Source organism: Mauremys reevesii, linkage group 2, assembly GCF_016161935.1.
Source record: "Mauremys reevesii isolate NIE-2019 linkage group 2, ASM1616193v1, whole genome shotgun sequence".
Taxonomy (NCBI): Eukaryota; Metazoa; Chordata; order Testudines; family Geoemydidae; genus Mauremys; species Mauremys reevesii.
In genome coordinates, this window is record NC_052624.1 from 25,120,893 (window position 1) to 25,141,823 (window position 20,931).

General features: G+C 37.9%; 1 protein-coding gene across 1 annotated transcript in view; it reads right to left on the bottom strand.

The window, feature by feature from the left end:
* PITRM1 (pitrilysin metallopeptidase 1) overlaps positions 1-20,931 on the bottom strand; it is a 49,624-nt gene that overhangs the window by 16,683 nt on the left and 12,010 nt on the right. Inside the window, exons 11-20 of the mRNA XM_039526310.1 lie at positions 20,091-20,204; positions 19,552-19,648; positions 13,929-14,063; positions 9,045-9,183; positions 7,457-7,573; positions 3,392-3,524; positions 2,792-2,912; positions 1,298-1,374; positions 751-916; positions 534-634 (exon numbers count right to left, since the gene is read on the bottom strand). Coding sequence (XP_039382244.1) covers positions 534-634; positions 751-916; positions 1,298-1,374; positions 2,792-2,912; positions 3,392-3,524; positions 7,457-7,573; positions 9,045-9,183; positions 13,929-14,063; positions 19,552-19,648; positions 20,091-20,204 — 1,200 coding nt within the window. The remainder of the gene's footprint in view (positions 1-533; positions 635-750; positions 917-1,297; positions 1,375-2,791; positions 2,913-3,391; positions 3,525-7,456; positions 7,574-9,044; positions 9,184-13,928; positions 14,064-19,551; positions 19,649-20,090; positions 20,205-20,931) is intronic.

The window sequence follows — 20,931 nt, forward strand, 5'->3', positions numbered from 1 at the left end:
CATTTTGACTTTAGCATTTCACTCATCTTTCTCAATATTTAAATATGAAGTGGATTCCAAGACCTCAGTATTTCTCCTTAGAAGCAGATATGCCAAAGCCACTAAAAAAACCCCCAAAACACAGAACTTGGGCTTGGTTTTGGCTTAATTGGCTTGTGAGTTGCTTGTTGGCTAGTTTTTGGCTTGTAGCTAGTTTGGCTCATAGCAGCTTGCTTCTTTTTTTTGATCAGCTCCCAGCAAGCAGGGGCTAGAATCAGGGGTGCACAGCAGGTCCACCACAGTCCCAGACTCTCCGCCAGGGGATCTAGTCACAGAGTGTTGGGGTTCTTAGGGATTGGTTTATTTTAGCCTTGTTTTGAAATGGGTTTAGCTTGACTTTCGGCTTATCGTGAAAGTCAGGGTGCTTATTTACGGCATGAAAGTTGGCAATTGTGCTTAGAAGCAGGAACTTCTCCAACCTAATTACATGAGTTTAGGAACATTAAGATTTTTCGTTGACTATTAACAGAAAAGGAACATTAACAGGTTCTCACCTCATGTTATCACTGTTTAATAAATATTTCTTAATGCGTGGTAGTTTGCGTAGTACTGGTTTAATATCAGACATTTCTGCAATTCGCTTAATCAGTTTCACCTGAAAAGGAGGGAAGAAATAATCAGCAAATGTGTAGGTAGTGTATACATCAGCATTAATAAGCACAGCATTATATAAGAGTTTGACATCAGTTAAATGAACCACCTCCCCTTTACCTGATCCATGCCATTAAACATTTCTTGTAACTCTCCGGCAGGTGTAAGGGTTTTGCTAGCTCGAACAGATGCATATAAATGCCCAGAATCAGGAATTCCATTTGACAGTTCTTGCGCAGTCATCTTAACCAGTACTCTAAAATGCTCCTCTTCTTCAAAGTGTGGGCTGTATCGGAAAGGGAGAAAACAACAGTCACTTGCTACAATAGTACAATTTCATTAAAAGAAAAAAAGAAAAACCCAGACAAAGGAACAATGGAGAAAAAACACAAGAATTCTCCAGATCTCATGCAGAAATGTTCTAGTCTGCTTTAAAATATTAAATGGTTCCTTGTGATAAGTTCTAAAACTAGCATTTACCCATTCAGCTGATTAATGCATAATATGGTTTGTATAGAGAGCAGAATATTTTGATTTAGAGCATGTTAAAATTAAGCTATGCAAAAATCAGAATTGCCCCAGAAAAAGAAAGTAGGAATTTTTTTTTGGAGAGAGAGAGGGGAAGGTAGAAGAGGGCCCAAAAACACACAAAAAGCCAATACACTACTTGTTAAAGATTTCACTCCATAAGTGCATCATGTCTGGCAGATTTCTATCCAGGCACAGAGAAGAAAAGAGCACACCCTATAGGAAAAATGAAGATACTTCACACACAGGATAAACCAACAGAAGACAACTGAAATAAAGGCTGGAGAAACATGTGGTAGCATTTTATGAAAGTGATTCCACAGTGTCTACAGTCCTAATGGCCTACATCACAAAACAACCACCAGATTTACACTTAATTCAAGAGAGTCCCGCTGCTAAAACTGCAGAGCAGACAAGAGGTGTAGTTACATAGCTCTACATGAACGGTACCTTCCCTACTATAGGGTAAACCCTCCCCCATGTGACAGTAAGAGCCAGCTTCTGTGCCTCTATGTCAGCCCATCACATCCAGATGGTAGTTAAATGTGGTGTAGAAGAAAGGCAGTGGGACTCTGGATCAAAAAAAAGCTATTCAGGCGATAGAAAGCTCCTACAAATGAGTCCCTAATCTAATCCCCTAAAGAACCTTTCAGGTATACTGGTTCCCCTCTCTCCATACACTGTGGGCAGTAACTACTGCAAAGCAGTTACAGCAGGAGAAGAGGATCACAACAGGTCAACATTAAGAAAAAATAAGAGTCTTAATTGAGTTAAGTGGGGAAGTCCTAAGAAGTCAGACACCATATGAATTTGAATATGAATACTCAATGTTGAATATTTCTTAACTATACATTCCTAGTGCACTACATATGTAGGTTTGGCAGCATTCTATTTTTTTTATTATTTTATAATATCTGTCAATATCAATGTCTATCTTTAAAGCATTTTCAAAATTATATTCATTTAAACTGGGGGAGATCAGACTATTGAGAAGGTCAGACAATTTTTTAATGACAGTAAATGTTGAGAATCAAATTGTTAAAACTTTAACCATCATAACACAAATTATCAACATCACATGTCAAAATATAAAGTAAATAGCCTTACATCAAACTAATAAATTTTCAAGCAACTTTTTTCTTACTTTGCCTATCTGTAAATTTCCATTATCATTGATGGAAATATATTTTGGTCTGTGTGTGTACAGTGAAATCAATGCTTTCTGACAAAAATCTAAACCTTCCAAGTTTATATATATATTAAAAAGTCCTACACTTATTATGCCATGCCCCTTTGTCATGGAAGAATTGAAACAGGAAAACATCTTTTGTTGCTTAGCTTCTTTTATGCTACTTGGATACTGTGGTAAGAAAGGTTATAAAAAAAACCAATGTGAAGATAAATAGTCATGTTAAACGTTACCTTTGGGATAAAGGTAAGTTACTGTGATGGTGAAATGTATATGTTCCCTAAGTCAACAAAAGCCCACTTCTACACCAATTTTCAGCCCAACATGTTTTGAAATCACTGAAGTGTTCAACATTAAGTGCCTACTTTATGGAGAAATTTTGCTCCACCCTTAACTACAGTGCAGTCCGTGTAACACAACCGCATATGTTTTGTTATGATTTACCTGTTCATACGCATCCAGATGTGAATCATCTGGAATGATGTGTGGGCTGACAGACATGCCACCTGTTTTTAGCTCCATTTGCTGGGCTTGCTCTCTGTAACCAAGGGCTCCACAGCCCATTCTGTAAAAAAAAGTAGTGTTTTATTTCCACCAAGTTCAATCATATAGTAAAACCAGCAACAATCCAAGTTGTCCAATACAAATACACAATGTAACTCAGAAGGGTAAGTTTAAGTAATCTGAGGCATTATCAAATACATGGGGGGTTTTCATTAATAAAGACACTAGTTTTTGTTTTCTTTTTAAATGTCAGCAGATACTCAATATATGCTATTAAACAAAGAAAATAATTAAAAAACAAAAGAGTGTATTAAAAATGTATTTGATAAATCAAGTGGTTTACAAACTTACTGGCTAACTGTCTCAGACCCTCCCCCATAATCAAAATTATTTGCACTATTGAAGCATCACTGAAATTACAGACAACAGAGGTAAGATTGTGAACAATTCCTAGAACGATTGCTTTCTATCAATATCATTTCCATGTATTGTAACACATCATAGCATCCTCACAGCTTCAAATATGCTAAATCATCTTACTTAGTAATGACACTGCAGAAGAGTGGCACATATGGTTTGAGTTCCTCTGGAAGTGTGTTCAAGCTGGAAACAGCTCTGAAATAAACCATCCCATTGGTAGGCTGAGCACAGTACTGGACAGGGATTTCATCAGCTATAAACAAGAGAAAAACATTGCAGTCTGCATCCCTCACTTTGAGCACATCATAACTATGACATTTGCCAAAAGGACTTTATACTAGAGTTATTTTTGACACTGCAAAGGTAATAGGAAGCCACTTCTTGTTTTAATTGAAGGTATTGTTATGAGTCCTGGACTGAATCACGAGTTTTCTAGGCCAGTATATAGTTATACTCAGTAGGAATTACCTTCCAAATTATCAGATTGAGAAAGATCATTAAATATTTAAACTTTAGAGTCAGAGAAGGACAAAGTAGGTATGGTAATATATATAATTTTGGACCAATAAACTACTGTTGGTGAGAGACAGCCTTTTGAGTTACACAGAGCTCTTCTTCAGGTCTGTGTAACTTGAAAGCTTGTCTCTCTCACCGAACAGAAGTTGGTCCTATAAAATATATTACCTCACCCACCTTGTCTCTCTAATATCCTGGGACTGACACAGCTAGAACACCACTGCATACAAGAATAAGAGAAAGCAGTCAAACAACTGAAAGACAAACTGTTTTTGAAAACTGCACTAAGGAAACCTTTGCCCCTTTTCCCCTGGACCCCATCATCTCCAAAGAATAGCTGTGATGTTTTCATTGTAAATAAGTGGAAAACCCAAATATATTGTAGTTATTGATGTGGAGACAACAGTCTTGCTGACCTGTGGGAAAGAAAGGAGGGTATTGTTTGGAGTAGTACAGGAGAAGAGGGGGGAGGAGAAAAAGAAGGAAACAATCATTTAAAAAAACCCTAGATAAAGCAATTTTCAGCCCCATTTTCTTTGCTTTATTTTCCTCCTCCCCCATTTTAAGTAAATTGGAGGGAGGGGTTGCTTGTGCTGAAATGAGAGAGAAACTGAGGTGGCACAGAGTTGACAATAGAGAGATTCATAGATTCTAGGACTGGAAGTGACCTCGAGAGGTCACTGAGTCCAGTCCCCTGCTCTCATGGCAGGACCAAATACTGTCTAGACCATCCCTGATAAACATTTATCTAACCTACTCTTAAATATCTCCAGAGATGGAGATTCCACAACCTCCCTAGGCAATTTATTCCAGGTGGTTAACCACCTGGACAGTAGGGAACTTTTTCCTAATGTCTAACCTAAACCTCCCTTGCTGCAGTTTAAGCCCATTGCTTCTTGTTCTATCCTTAGAGGCTAAGGTGAACAAGTTTTCTCCCTCCTCCTTATGACACCCTTTTAGATACCTGAAAACCGCTATCATGTCCCCTCTCACTCTTCTCTTTTCCAAACTAAACAAATCCAATTCTTTCAGCCTTCCTTCATAGGTCATGTTCTCTAGGCCTTTAATCATTCTTGTGGAGAAATTGAAGAGGGTCCAGAGAAGAGCAACATCTTTCTTGAAATTTAGTGCCCAGAACTGGACACAATACTCCAGTTGAGGCCTAACCAGGGCAGAGTAGAGCGGAAGAATGACTTCTCGTGTCTTGCTCACAACACACCTGTTAATGCATCCCAGAATCACGTTTGCTTTTTTTGCAACATGAGTCAACAGTGTGATGCTATTTAGCTTGTGGTCCACTATAACCCCTAGATCCCTTTCTGCCGTACTCCTTCCTAGACAGTCTCTTCCCATTCTGTATGTGTGAAACTGATTTTTCCTTCCTAAGTGGAGCACTTTGCATTTGTCTTTGTTAAACTTCATCCGGTTTACCTCAGACCATATCTCCAATTTGTCCAGATCATTTTGAATTATGACTCTGTCCTCCAAAGCAGTTGCAATCCCTCTGTCATAAACAGTTAGTTAAGGGTTAAGGTTTTTTTCTACCTGTAAAGGGTTAACAAGCAGTACCTGTGGACACCTGACCAGAGGACCAATCAGGGACAAGATATTTTCAAATCCCAGAAGTTTTTTTCTGTTCTTTGTTATACCTCTCTCTCTCTTGGGAGAGCAGAGACATCTTACATCTTAATCAAGTCCTCCCAGGTTCTTCCAATTCTTATTCTTCTTTTCTATCTAGTAGTATTACTAATATACTAGTATTCTTATTTTTTTATTTCTGTATTTGCAATTCTGTGTTTTGCTATTAATTTTTTTTAGTTCTTTACTGTTTTACTTTTACTGAGAAAGAAAGAGAGAGAAAGGAGATTTAGACCCAGTGAGATGTGTCATCTTGGTGTGTATTGTTTAGTTAGTTTCTTTCTTTTCTTTCTTTTTTCTTTCTTTTCTCTTTTAACTTTGATCTTGATCTTTCCTTCTTTCCAGGGAAAGGGGGAGGGAAGGGGAGGAGAGGGAGCTCTGCATGTATCTCTCCTCTCTCTCAGGAGAGGGGGGGGAGGGGGGGGGGGTTTATTTCTTCTAGGTGTACTAACTTACTCCCTGGGATTTGGGGCTTTGGGATCCCCCAGGGATTTGGGGGACTGTGTCCCAATACATATACCATTATTGGGTGGTGGCAGCTTTACAGGATCTAAACTGGATTTTTTTTTTTTTTTAGAAATGCAGGTCCCCATTTGGGAACCAAACCAACTAAAGTGGGGGGGTGGACTGACACACCCTCCAGTCCAGTATCATATCATCTCGTAATAAAGCGTTTTTTCTATGCCAAGATCTAAGTCGTTGATGAAGATATTGAACAGAGCCGGTCCCAAAACAGACCCCTGCAGAACCCCATTTGTTATACCTTTCCAGCAGGATTGGGAACCATTAATAACTACTCTGTGAGTATGGTTATCCAGCCAGTTATGCACCCACCTTATAGTGAATTATATTTGCCTAGTTTATTGATAAGAATATCATGCGAGACCATATCAAATGCCTTACTAAAGTCTAGGTATACCGCTTCTCCCTTATCCACAAGATTCGTGTGCTTACTAAGTATGCTTACTAAGGAACACTGTATAGCATGATTGCATAAGTCAATATCTATCAAAACTCAGGGAACAACATGACTGAGACAAACCCAAACATTTCTGAACTCTGATTGCCTGAAGTAACTCAATTTTTGTATCAAATGACCCTACTGCCTTTAATAGTCAGCAGCTCTCACATGATCCTCTGGGACCAGAATTTGATCCTTCAACATTTCCTTAGAGGCAGAGGTGTTTTAGTTCATTACAATTAATTATGCTGCTCCTGCTATAAAAGTGTTTTCTAATTAGTATAATGTGTTACCACAACAATGTAGGTTGACTAAATTATGCATTGGTCTCAATTATGACATTTAAATTTTGAAAGAAATACCTTTCTATTTCTCACCAGAGAAACAGGTACATTTTGGAATTCTGCCCAGTGGTGATATTTAGTGGATGGCCAATGTAATTTTTCATTCTGTACAGGTTCCTGTAATAACTGGGAGATTATATTCACTTGCTAGCAATTGGCAACAAAAGAACAACTATTCAGTATGCACCTGTTTAAATTGAATAGAGGAAAAAACAATGATTTCAGTCTGATGGATAATGTTTCTTACCACTTTTAGTTGCCAAAGCAGCAGATTCTGTTCTATAGCCTCCGCTAACAGATGACAAAACCAGACAATTTGGGAATCTGAGACACGTACTTCTAGTCCATTTCGACTGCTGCTGTCAAAAGCTGCTGTTTTGCAGAAAGGCTCCCACTGAAAATTTTGTGCAACCCAATATCACTTTCAGGATTTTGCTACAATTAATCTATTTATAATTAATAAAAGTAATCTACAATTACTCATTCTCGTCAATTAACAGAACAGCTCCTGGACCAGATAGGAAGAGTTACGCTATTTATTGTATTTCAAGTGTTGCAACCACCTTAGAGCAACCTGGATTTGGGGATATGCAATAAAAGCCTAAGTCTGAACCAATATATTGCCAAATATATGAAGCCTTTTGATTTCCCATTCATTCTACTTCTCAAAGTAAAATGCAAATTAAACTGTTCCTTCATTTTATAAAAAGATTTAAGTATACTAACCTGCAAATGCCATCTCCAGCTCAGTGAATGGCATTGTAGGCGCAATGTCAGATACTTTTAGAGCCGGGAGACAGGAGGTATCCTGAGGTTTGCTTTGAAGAGCCATTAATTCCAAACCTAATAAAGCAGAATATTAAGATTAATGCTTAAAGGTTGCCAATAAAAGCTATCAAAACCCAGTGAAATTAGGTAGCTAAGGGGGGGAAAAAACATTTCTGTGGCAGATAAGAGTGATATTTCCCATTCCCAACAGCTCTTATAAACTATTATAGTCATTGTATTTTACTGAAATGCAAATCAGAGGGCATCATACAAAATCCATCACCATCCTAACAGAATAAAGTGTTTCTAGCTCCACCCTTTTTTATGATAGCTCATGATCCAGAGCTCGAAATATTTACCAGACACCTACCAGCCAGATGTCAAAGACCTCAAGCTAATAGCAACACAGCTTTCAGGTGAAAAGCTCAGTATCCACCTGGAATTCTCACCAGAATTCTCTCTCTGGACCTTGCTACATGTTGTGTGGCTAAATCTGTTAGTCTGTTTGAAAAACCTCAACCTCTATCTTTTATATCCACCTCTGGCTAGTGGTTGCTTAAAAAACCCTCAAGTTCACCTTATAATGTCGGCAACCTCACGTAGTTGCTAGCAAGCTGCTCTCCCTTTCCCAAGCCCAGAACCTCCAGACTACTCTGAAGCAGCTTCTCTACTCCTCTAGACTTTGTTTCCCTTTTCCTTGGTGAATACTTTATAGCCTGCCCTACTTCTGATGTTTATAGCTTTCCCAAGTACCAAGAGTGTAACTAACATGATGTTTGTATGTTTCACAGTTGCACACAGATTCCAAGTCCTGCTAATTTCACTTGGGAGCTGCTTGAGTAAACTACAATGTTAGAGAGACTACAATCTGGAGCCTGAAAAAGACATCATTGTATCAGTTCACATTCTGAAAGTTATCTTTGTAAGCAAAAGAAGCTGGAAACAATAAAGAAAGCTCAAACTCTTCAGAAGTGTTATACAGGTCTTCTCACTTGCTCATACAAACAACAGTGATGGAACTGATGATATATCTGCTGTCCTGAGAGCAAGTTCATTATATGTTTCTAGTATTAGCAGATTAATATTAAAAAGAACATTGCCTTCCCCCTCTCCAAGGCTCTGATCAATTTCTTCCTTTAAGTGAAGAGTACTCTAGATAGTGGAATATATTGGTGATGTCTTTAACCATACATTTGTCTTTTGCATGCACATTTGAGCACACAGAGATTATTAAAAAAAAATCAATAGTAAAGTCTTCCCCCTCTCCAAGGCTCTGATCAATTTCTTCCTTTAAGTGAAGAGTACTCTAGATAGTGGAATATATTGGTGATGTCTTTAACCATACATTTGTCTTTTGCATGCACATTCGAGCACACAGAGATTATTAAAAAAAAAATCAATAGTAAAGTCTTCCACTTTCAAAACAAATACTGATTGACTTCTGGTATATATCAAAGAATTGTAAATACTCTACAAGTGACAAAATAACTGGTTGTCGTTTTTTTAAACCGTTATCAGAACTAAAAAAGAGTTACAAGATGCTAACCTTTTTCATACGTTTGTTTCTTCTCTTCTTCAGAAAGAGCATTAACCTTTTGTTTCAGTTTTTCTGCTTCCAATTTTGCTTGTTTTTCATAGTAGCTTTCATCTGGACTCATCGACAGAGTCAATCTATGTGGATTATCCTGTACAAATACATTCCCATAACAAAATATTAAGTTTAAGGACTGTTTCTTCCTCCCTTTCATCTTCAGATCCCTAGATTATTGCCATCACCAAGCAGATATTCACTGCATGCATATTATTTTGCTTGCATATCATCTGCAGCCACTTAAGGTCTCATCATTTCTTTCAGGCAAAATCCTGCCCTTTGATGCATTAATAAATAAGGGGTAGAAAAGGATGCACACAGCCACAAAAATGAGCACAAGCAACCTTCTGCAACATTTGAGCAGCCATCATCCCTCAATGACATATTGGTCACTGGTCTAATTAAATCAATATAAAATACACCAGTGTAACTTTCTCATAGACAAGGCCACAGACACGAATGTCCTAGAAAATACACCTAACTAATGTGCTAGGATAGGTAGAACAGACTAATTAGATCCTTTCCCAAGGCACGTCCCACTGTTTACCTAAGAGCAAGAGCTCAGATTCCACATGAAATGGAGCTCCAAGCCACAAAGAGGGTAGACATATCCTATACAGCCACCTGAAATCCAGCTTCAGAGGTGCAATGAATAACGACAGTTCTCCTGCTAGGGAGCCCACCTGTATTGTGCAAATTTCACAATTGCTATTAAATACTTTGTTTTCTACTCTGAAGCAGAGAGCTGATATATTTACTGTGAATTTTAATCATACAACTCAAATAGTTTCCATTTTATATAATATTGGGGAGGCTATTAAAAGGACATAGTGAACATGAAAACTGTCCATTTAAAATATTAGTTTAAAAAAGATCAAGATACACTTGCTTCTGAGACCCACTATCAATACTTGGGGCACTTTCCTATTTTAGGAGTTTCTCTCCCCTCTTGAGTGAAAGGTCCACATGAACAAGGAAACGTGACTGATTATACAGGGCAACAGTGAAACTTACTATTAGGAAAGTGTTTCAGAGAGGTAGCCATGTGAGTCTGTATCAGCAAAAAGAACAAGGAGTACTTGTGGCACCTTAGAGACTAACAAATTTATTTGAGCATAATAAATTTGTTAGTCTTTAAGGTGCCACAAGTACTCGTTCTTTTTATTAAGGAAGCGTTGTCAAATGTATAGAGTGAAAAGACTTCCCTCACCTCTAATTGTTCAGCTATAGTTATATTAGGGTATTTCTTGTAACAACAAATAAAAATCTTCAGATATAAGAACACCTCTGAGTATTACCATCACTTTCTATTTTGAGGGATGGGGCGGGTGGGTTCTCTTTTAAACTTCTCGTCAGAATTTATAGTATAAAGGACATTCTCAGAAACCCCGTACTGCATTCCTTTGCTATGTATGTCAAAACATTAAATCACTAAAACGACTCAAGTATTTTCGAACTGCCCTTCAGAAAGCAGCTTTCAGCTCACACTTTTCTTTCATGCTGTCCAAGACTATAACAGGAACTACTCTCTCCCTCATGAAATTTAGTTGGCAGTGACCTACTATAATTCTACCCTTCAAAAACGGAAGTCATTTGAAAAGAAAGGGAGGAAGACTAAGTTATCATTAATCAACCCACCACTGGATACTATTTGTGGTTAGAGCTGGGTGAACTTATTCAGACAATTCCCCCCCCCCACTGAAAAATGCATTCAAGGCTACCAAAACATTTCATTTCATGAACTGGCTTCAAATTGCCAATTGTGTCAACGGAAAAATATTCTAAAAAGTTGACGCCTTTCTTCTCAACAATGCTGAAACAAAACGTTTTGATTATGATTCAAATTTTACTTCAATTAATTTTTTTTAACAATAGAAAACCTGAAAACAAGATGAAAAACATTTAATCCAACCCAAAATAAGGTCCCCTTCCCCATTTCTATCTTTTGGTACAGCCACCCAACCAAAAAAAAATCAGTTATTCACACAATTCTATTTGTGGTTTACTGGCATCAGAATTTATACAGTGGTTCAAAGTAGCTCAGTGGATTAAAAGGAAAAAGAAAGGCTCAGATGTTTAAGGCTGTTCTTCCCCATCACAGTACTTAATTTAAAAAAATAAAAAATAGAAAAGATTAAACTAAAAGGACAGGAAAATAAAAAGGAAGACATAGAACTAAGTTATAGTGTTTAACCGCCATAGCAAATTCAAACAGAAACTCTGTAAGAACAGCAAGACTCTAAAGGGATCTCATTATCAACCTTATTAGAACATTCAAAAGGGAAGAAAGTCCTTTGATAATTACAAAAAAATTGCTAGCAACAGGAACTGAAAATGCTGATGTGACAGACTGGACCCCTATGTTCACCACTTTTATAAGACTAGGATAAATTTTGTACAAAGTATGCCTCATGAGGTATCATTTCAAAATTCATAATTCACTAATCAGTATTGTCCTAGTAAAATATTATTCATATTCAACTTATTCATAAATGATCTGGAGAAAGGGGTAAACAGTGAGGTGGCAAAGTTTGCAAACGATACTAAACTGCTCAAGATAGTTAAGACCAAAGCAGACCAAAGAACTTCAAAAAGATCTCACAAAACTAAGGGTATGTCTACACTACCCGCCGGATCGGCGGGCAGTGATCGATCCAGCGGGGATCAATTTATCGCATCTAGTTTACACGCGATAAATCGACCCCGGAGTCCTCACCTGTCGATTCCTGTACTCCAGCGCAAGAGCGGCAGGCAGAGTCGACAGGGGAGAGGCAGTAGTCGACTCACCGCAGTGAAGACACCATGGTAAGTCGATCTAAGTACGTTGACTTCAGCTATGTTATTCATGTAGCTGAAGTTACGTAACTTAGATCGATACCCCCCCTCCAGTGTAGACCAGGGCTAAGTGATTGGACAACAAAATGGCAAATGAAATTTCATGTGGATAAATGTAAAGTAATGCACATGGGAAAAAATAACCCCAACTATACATATAATAGGATGGGTGCTAATTTAGCTACAACTAATCAGGAAAGAGATCTTGGAGTCATCATGGATAGTTCTCTGAAGACGTCCATGCAGTGTGCAGTGACAGTCAAAAAAGCAAACAGGATGTTAGGAATCATTAAAAAAGGGACAGAGAATAAGACAGAGAATATCTTATTGCCCTTGTATAAATCCATGGTACACCCACATCTTGAACACTATGTACAGATGTGGTCTCCTCATCTCAAAAAAGATGTACTGGCATTAGAAAAGGTTCAGAGAAGAGCAACTAAAACAATTAGGGGTTTGGAATGGGTCCCATATGAGGAGAGATTAAAAAGGCTAGGACTTTTCAGCTTGGAAAAGAGGAGACTAAGGGGGGATATGATAGAGGTGCATAAAATCATGAGTGGTGTGGAGAAAGTGAATAAGGAAAGGTTATTTACTTGTTCCTATAATATAAGAACTAGGAACCACCAAATGAAATTAATGGGCAGCAGGTTTAAAACAAATAAAAGGAAGTTCTTCTTCACACAGCGCACAGTCTACCTGTGGAACTCCTTGCCTGGGGAGGTTGTGAAGGCTAGGACTAGAATAGGGTTTAAAAAGAGAACTAGATAAATTCATGGAGGTTAAGTCCATTAATGTCTATTAGCCAGGATAGGTAAGGAATGGTGTCCCTAGCCTCTGTTTGTCAGAGGATGGCGATGGATGGCAGGAGAGAGATCACTTGATCATTACCTGTTAGGTTCACTCCCTCTGGGGCACGTAGCATTGGCCACTGTCAGCAGACAGGATACTGGGCTGGATGGACCTTTGGTCTGATCAGTATGGCCATTCTTATGTTCTTAATATGTGTGGCACCATTATATATAACGTTAGATGATTCTACTGTAGGATGTTACTAAGGCATATTCCAAATCTAGGGAAGCAGCCCAAACCATTTCCTCAGAGATAAAAGTCAAACTGACATCTCAGCTAGACATCAACAAAATCAAATGGACTATCACCTTAAGCCTCATCTCTACTCATGGCATCATCAATGTTTGAAAGACAAAAGAACCATCACTGAACTGGGGGAAAATCCAGCCAGACTGCTGTAAACATATGGTGAGAGCCTGATTTTTACCTTTTATTTCTTTGTAACTAATTCTGACTTTTATGCATCATTACTTGTAATCATTTAAAATCTATCTTTCTGTAGTTAATAAACTTGTTTCTTTTATCTAAACCACTGTGTGTTTGGATTGAAGTGTTTGAGAAACTTCATTTGAGACAACAAGATTTGTGCATATCATTTTCTACTAATGAAATGACAGATTTTCTGTGAGCTTGCACTACACAGAAGGAAAGAGCTGGGCAGTACAAGATGCACATTTCTGGGGAGAAGTATGGGTCTGGGAATTTGCTAGTGTCATTCTGCAATACCATTAAGGAGAGGCTGGCTAGGAGCACTCATATAACTCAGCTGGGAATAATTCACATGCTAGAGGCTTTGTGTGAGCAAGGCCAGGAGTGACTGCTCTCACAGTGAAGCAGTGTAAAAGGCACCCCAGGACACAGCTGTTCAGCAGGCTGATTGTACCCTGGGTAATTTCATATTTGCATTTTGCCCAGAATTCATGTACACACTTTAGTTGGACATTTCAAAACGAAGCTAACGCCTATTTTTGCCAAAGGTTTACAGTGTATATGATGAATAGACTCCATCTGTAAATGCTGACATTTAAGCTACTTATAATAATGGGTTCTATAATTATGAAAAAAATCAAGAGGCCTGAAGCTACTACTACTGTCACAGGCTCAAACAGTGTGATACAGAAATTAGTATTAAAAGAGCTTTTCCTTTCTTACCTTAAAATACTGTTTTACTTTTTCTTGAAGAAATGTTGGGTTTTCCTTCAGGTGCTGCCTGAACTGAGTCACTTTGTCTGCAATCTTCAAAAGTTCCACAGGGTCTCCTTCATGAATCCAGCAGGAGGCTATGTACTTGATTGACAAGAAATTAGATAAACATGACATTTAACTGCACACAGAGGCATTTCATGGATTGGCTTGCTTATTCCAGAACACACACATTACTAGTCTTGTTTATATATTTATAGCAGACAAGCAACTTGCAACACTTCAGTTATACTGCCATTTGATATGTACATCAAGACACTATTGTTTATTAAAGGGACATCGGGGTTATTTCCCTCCCTCACACTCCTCAAAAAAAAAAAAAAAAAAGTTACCTTGGCAGGCTCCCAATTTCCCAAGTTTTCACCTTAAGGAGTCTTTTGTCACAGTCTTCCCCCATAGCCTAGATCTCACCCATCCCCTTACTTTTTAGAATAAGCAAATATTCAATCCAACTGAGAGGAAGGGCATGGAAAAAGTAAAATTGAACCAAAACTGCCAAGAGATCAGATTCTACAGTCAACTACACATTTGTAGGAGTTTTTCAGCCTAAAGAGAAGACTGTGTTTTTTACATAACTCAGTTATGCATTTAAATGGGACCACTGTTAAAGTAGATAAGATATTATAAGCAGAAATCTGCTAAGTCTTTTTGTTTTGGAGGTTTTGTTTTCGTTGTTAGGACTTATGTGGGAGGAGTTATTAATTTTAAAATTTGTGAAACTACTATTGAGAGTTGACCACACTATTGAAGAATCAGAACTGAAGAGATTGATAGTTTCTGTTCAGCAGAAGAAACACATGGGGGAGGAGGGGACTTGAAATAAAGTACACTACAAAGAAAATGTTAAATAAATGAAGAAAAATTGTGCTTGAACTTCATTTATCAAAATTACGTTTCCTACAGTTCTCCATTCTCATTTTCTTAAAAAAGAAAAATACTAGTAGGTGTCCTAAGCGTATAAATGACTGCTTCTTGGAGCAGCTGGTACAGGAACCCACAAGGGTACAAGCAATTCTCGATTTAGTCCTGAGTGGAGTGCAGGATCTGGACCAAGAGATAACTATAATAGGACTGCTTGGAAATAGTGACCATAGTATAACAACATTTTAACATTCCTCTGGTGGGAAGAACATCTCAACAGCCCAACACTGTGGCATTTAATTTCAGAAAGGGGAACTATGCAAAAATGAGGAGGTTAGTTAAACAGAAATTAAAAAAAGTACAGTGACTAGAGTGAAATCCCTGCAAGCTGCATGGACACTTTTCAAAGCCACCATAAGAGAGGTCCAACTTAAATGTATACCCCAAATTAAAAGAACACAGTAAAAGAACTAAAAAAGAGCCACCATGGCTTAATGACCATGTAAAAGAAGCAGTGAGAGACAAAAAGGCATCTTTTAAATAGTGGAAGTCAAATCCTAGTGAGGTAAATAGAAAGGAGCATAAACACTGCCAAATTTAGTGTAAACATGTAATAAGAAAAACCTAAAAGGAGTTTGAAGAACAGCTAGCCAAAAACTCAAAAGGTAATAACAAAATGTTTTTTAAATACATCAGAAGCAGGAAGCCTGCTAAATAACCAGTGGGGCCCCTGGACGATCGAGATACAAAAGCAGCACTTAAAGACGATAAAGTCATTGCGGAGAAACTAAATTAATTCTTTGCTTCAGACTTCAGAGATGAGGATGTTAGGGAGATTCCCAAACCTGAGCCGTCCTTTGTAGGTGACAAATCTGAGGAATTATCACAGACTGAAGTGTCATTAGAGGAGGTTTTGGAATTGGTTACTGTTAAATTTATCAACACGTCACCAGGGACTAGATGGCATTCACCCAAGAGTTCTGAAAGAACTCAAATGTGAAATTGCAAAACTATTAACTATGGTTTGTAACCTTTAAATCGGCTTCTGTACCCAATGACTGGAAGATAGCTAATGTAACAACAATATTTAAAAAAGGCTCCAGAGGTGATCCCGGCAATTACAGACCGGTAAGTCTAGCGTCAGTACCGGGCAAATTAGTTGAAACAACAGTAAAGAATAAAATTGTCAGACACATAGAAGAACATAAATTGTTGAGCAAAAGTCAACATGGTTTCTGTAAAGGGAAATCATGTCATACTAATCTATTAGAGTTCTTTGAAGGGGTCAACAATCACGTGGACAAGGGGAACCCAGTGGACATAGTGTACTTAGATTCCCAGAAAGCCTTTGACAAGGTTCCTCACCAAAGGCTCTTACGTAAATTAAGCTGTCATGGGATAAGAGGGAAGATCCTTTCATGGATTGAGAACTGGTTAAAAGACAGGGAACAAAAGGGTAGGAATAAATAGTAAATTCTCAGAATGGAGAGGGGTAACTAGTGGTGTTCCCCAATGGTCAGTCCTAGGACCAATCCTATTCAACTTATTCATAAATGATCTGGAGAAAGGGGTAAACAGTGAAGTGACAAAGTCTGCAGACGATACTAAACTGTTCAAGGTAGCTAAGACTAAAGCAGACTGTGAAGAACTTCAAAAAGATCTCGCAAAACTAAGTGGCAAACAAAATTTAATGTGGATAAATGTAAAGTAATGCACATTGGAAAAAATAACCCCAACTATACATACAATATGGTGGGGGCTAATTTAGCTACAACTAATCAGGAAAGAGATCTTGGAGTCATCATGGATAGTTCTCTGAAGACATCCATGCAGTGTGCAGCGCCAGTCAAAAAAGCAAACAGGATGTTAGGAATCATTAAAAAAAAGGATAGAGAATAAGACAGAGAATATCTTATTGCCCTTATATAAATCCATGGTACGCTCACATCTTGAATGCTGTATACCGATGCGGTCTCCCCATCTCAAAAAAGATATAATGGCCTTAGAAAAGGTTCAGAGAAGGGGTTTTGAATGGGTCCCATATGAGGAGAGATTGAAGAAGCTAAGACTTTTCAGCTTGGAAAAGAGGAGACTAAGGCGGGGATATGATAGAGGTATATAAAATCATGAGTGGGGTGGAGAAAGTGAATAAGGAAAAGTTATTTATTTGTTCCCATAATATGAGAACTAGGGGGCACCAAATGAAATTAATAGGCAGCAGGTTTAAAACAAATAAAAGGAAGTTCTTCTTCACATAGCGCACAGTCAACCTGTGGAGGTTGTGAAGGTTAGGACTATAACAGGGTTTAAAAAGAGAACTAGATAAATTCATGGAGGTTAAGTCCATTAATGGCTATTAGCCAGAATGGGTAAGGAATGGTGTCCCTAGCCTCTGTTTGTCAGAGGGTGGAGATGGATGGCAGGAGAGAGATCACTTGATCGTTGCCTGTTAGTTTCACTCCCTCTGGGGCACCTGGCATTGGCCACTGTCGGCAGACAGGATACTGGGCTGGATGGACCCTTAGTCTGACCCACTATGGCCATTCTTTATCTGTCAAAATTCTAAAAAATATTTAAGAATACCATGGGAACTTTCTGTTTCAAAGAACATTATTCTTTCCCATATACTCACAGTAATTATTGTGGAGTGATGATAAGCACTCCATAGTTAAGGTTGCAACTGGGCTTCCATTATAAGACCAATGCGAGTTCCTCACCAAAATCTTCAAGCAAAAGAAATATCTTTTGAAAAATGGGTAGGTTAGGTCTTCGGCAGAGGTAAATTTTTCTACAAAATTTTACTACAAACTGTTATTGTTCCAAAGAATACTTCAAGATTTGGAAGAATTTAACATTACTCACTCATTAACTTTGATCATTCTAGCAATAATTCATTTGACAGTTTCAATGTGTCTCTACAAATGCTGTAAAAAAAAAAATAGACAAATTCCTGTATGATTTCACTCTAAAATTAAGGTGTTCCAAGTTCAACAAATCTAACTTTTGCTTTTTTGTCACTGTTGAAATTAACAAAAGAAAAGAGAGAACTCAGTTACTGTACTGAACTTCCACAAAGATCTAGTGTTTTTAAACAATCATCCCTAGAAAACTTGAAGTTATTTCCATTTTTATTATTAATAGAAATATGGAGAGATTAAAATGGGATGTTACTGCTGGAGACTTAAGCAGATTCTTTTTCTTTTAAATAAAGTACGTTTCTAGAGTATTTTCTTGCAGAGATAGTCCTCAAACTTCACATTAATTGCTTGCAAGTCTTACCAATTAAAAAGAGGGGGTTTTGCAGCAGAATTTAATCAGACAAGCTGAAGACATTTTAAAAAATGGTGATCACCGTAGTGAGAAATTTATAAAGCTCTTTTTGCCAGATCCTAACTTGAAAAGAACAGGGAGATATTTTCAATTAAGTTTGATTTGATTATTCTATGTAATGCATTCCCTTGCTGCTGTCCCCTCCCCAACTCTCCTAGTAACCCCACTATGCCACTCTAGAAGGCCTCCTAAAATGTTCACTTCCTTTGGATCTTAGTTAGGGAGGTCCACAGGTGGAATTTGCAGGCTGGAGAAAGCATGGAACTTGGATTACATAGTGGACAACAGGATATAGAGAGTCCTAGCAAAGTGGGAGAGGGCACAGTGGTGAAGACAAGAAGGGTGGCAGCAGAGTGAGGGATAGTGGACAAGTGGAACACAGGGTGTAGCAGAATAGGAGACAGCAGAGGAGTTGATCACTGGGAAAGGCAGAATGTGAAATATTCCACCTCTCCTGCAGATCCTCACAGAGCCCCCCACTTTACAAAGCTTAGAAGGCTTCTCAGGGTTCTTCAGAGCCACCCACATTTTCTAGGGGGCTCATCTCTACAATTGCTTCTATGGGGAAATTTTAGGTAAACATTCAAGCCAAGGCATATTTTCATGTTTAGACTATGAATTTTAATTACAGCAGCAAAACTAAGTACAGGGGACCAAGTATTCAGTTATTATTTATATAGCACTATGGGGTGCACGAGGCCTTAGAGTCTCCATGCCCTGAGTTTACAAACCCAGGAGAAATCGCTATCCAAGCAAGCAATTCCAGTGGACCTAATCGTGTAAACATTAGGGGACTGAGCCCTAAATTAGACAATTAATATAGTAACGCCTCGTTAAAGTTGTAGTTATGTTCCTGAAAAATGTGACAAACAATTTAATACTGTACACAGCGATGATGATTGTGAAGCTTGGTTGAGGTGGTGAAGTCAGAGGGTGAGATATTTCCCAGGGTATGCCTTACTGCTAAATAATGAACTAGCTTTTGGCTGAGCCCTCAAGGGTTAACTCATTTTTGTTAATGTAGCCTCACACTCTACAAGGAGGCACGAGTGGAGGGAGGGGAGACTATGGCAGACAGAGACACATACCCTGTGTGAGAGAGAAATGTGCATTGCCCCTTTAAGTAGGCTGACCCCACCCTAATTGATCAGCAACGTAACAACAAAACAATGTTAACCAAAACGACTCTAAGTGAGGAGTTCCTGTACAAAGTTTAATGATGACAGACCTTTGTTAATATTGAGGGGAAGGAAGGAAGGAAGGGAGACAAAAGATATTTCAGTAGAAGGTCTGCATGAGAAAGAATTCTGCGTCAGATTTTGCAAGGCCTAAGACACGTTGAAAACTGACATTTTTCCTACTCAGAAAAAGGAGCACTTACTGATGTCAGGGCAAGTCCAAAACTTGTAGACTGATGCTTCATCTGGATTTCAATTTTGTGAAGTAGAGCTTCAATTCTCTCTTCCTCAAATCCTTTGCTTTGGGGAAAGATGTTTTTTTTATATATAGATGTTTTGTGTGCACGTGCACACGCGCCCCCCCCCAAAAGAAGCACACATGCACCAATATGCTACTAATCATAAATAAAGACATGAAAATGAATTACAGTTTTGACACATTGGTACTTAATATGTACCATACAGAATAAAACTGATATGAAGTAAGATCATAGTGTGTCATTTAACGAAACAGCACTATTAACTCCTAAATATTATGGTGAGGGGCACACTATAGGACAAGTATTTAAGGAAGCAGGGGGGAGAGGCAAGAAATAAGATTAGTTCTTAAAAGTACTGAACCATTGAAAATTGCTACTTTAGTGTAGTTTTCATACATTTTTAAATAATAGATATTTTAAAAATATACTTCTAGAAATAGATTTTGCTAAAAGAATACTTCAAGAATTTTAACATTACTCACTCAATAACTTCATCTATTGTTCTAGCAATAATTTGTTTGACAGTTTCAATGTCTTTCTCAGCAATTCCTTGTAGGCCTACACTGAAGTAAGCCTCTCTCGTGCAGCCATTAAACCTACAATAAAAAACATTTATTCCAGCGGTAGGTACTGAAACTTTTACACAGAACCACAGAAAGGTAATAACTAGTTAATGAATGCAAAAAATAATAATAAAGTTAGAATTTACAAGATCTGGATTAAGGTGGAAAAGAAAAAAAATCTAACAAAAAGGCAAGGACCCAAAATCTTCAGCTATTTATTTTTCAATTACAGAAGGAATGTTACACTGTTTTAAAAATTTTCAGCCATAGTTCAAACTAAAGAATGAAATACAGCTAGAGAACCAAAACTAAATTAGGAAGGACAGCAAAATCTTGGAATTAATTTGTATTAGTGTTTTCAAATATAGAAGATTTTTCTGTATTTATATAATTTTATTTAGATGGCAGACATCAAGAGGAAAGGTCTTTTTAAAGCAACATGTACATTTTACTTATGACAGTAAGTAGACCGCGTCTACAATTTAGTCTTCATATAGCAGTCTTTGAAAATTGAGTACAGAGATGATATTTTGGGGGTTCCATGTTTATGTCTCAGTGACTCAATACATTTAGGGAAACTGAGATAAAGAAATTGTAGTCCAAGTTTTCACAAGTGACTAACTTTAGGGCTCAACTCTAGAAACCTAAGGTCCCATTTTCAGAAGTCCTGAACTTCCTACAATTCCAACAGAAGCCAATGTAATAGGAGCTGTAGGAGATCGGCACTGCTGAAAATCAACTCCCCTGCACTTAATATTCA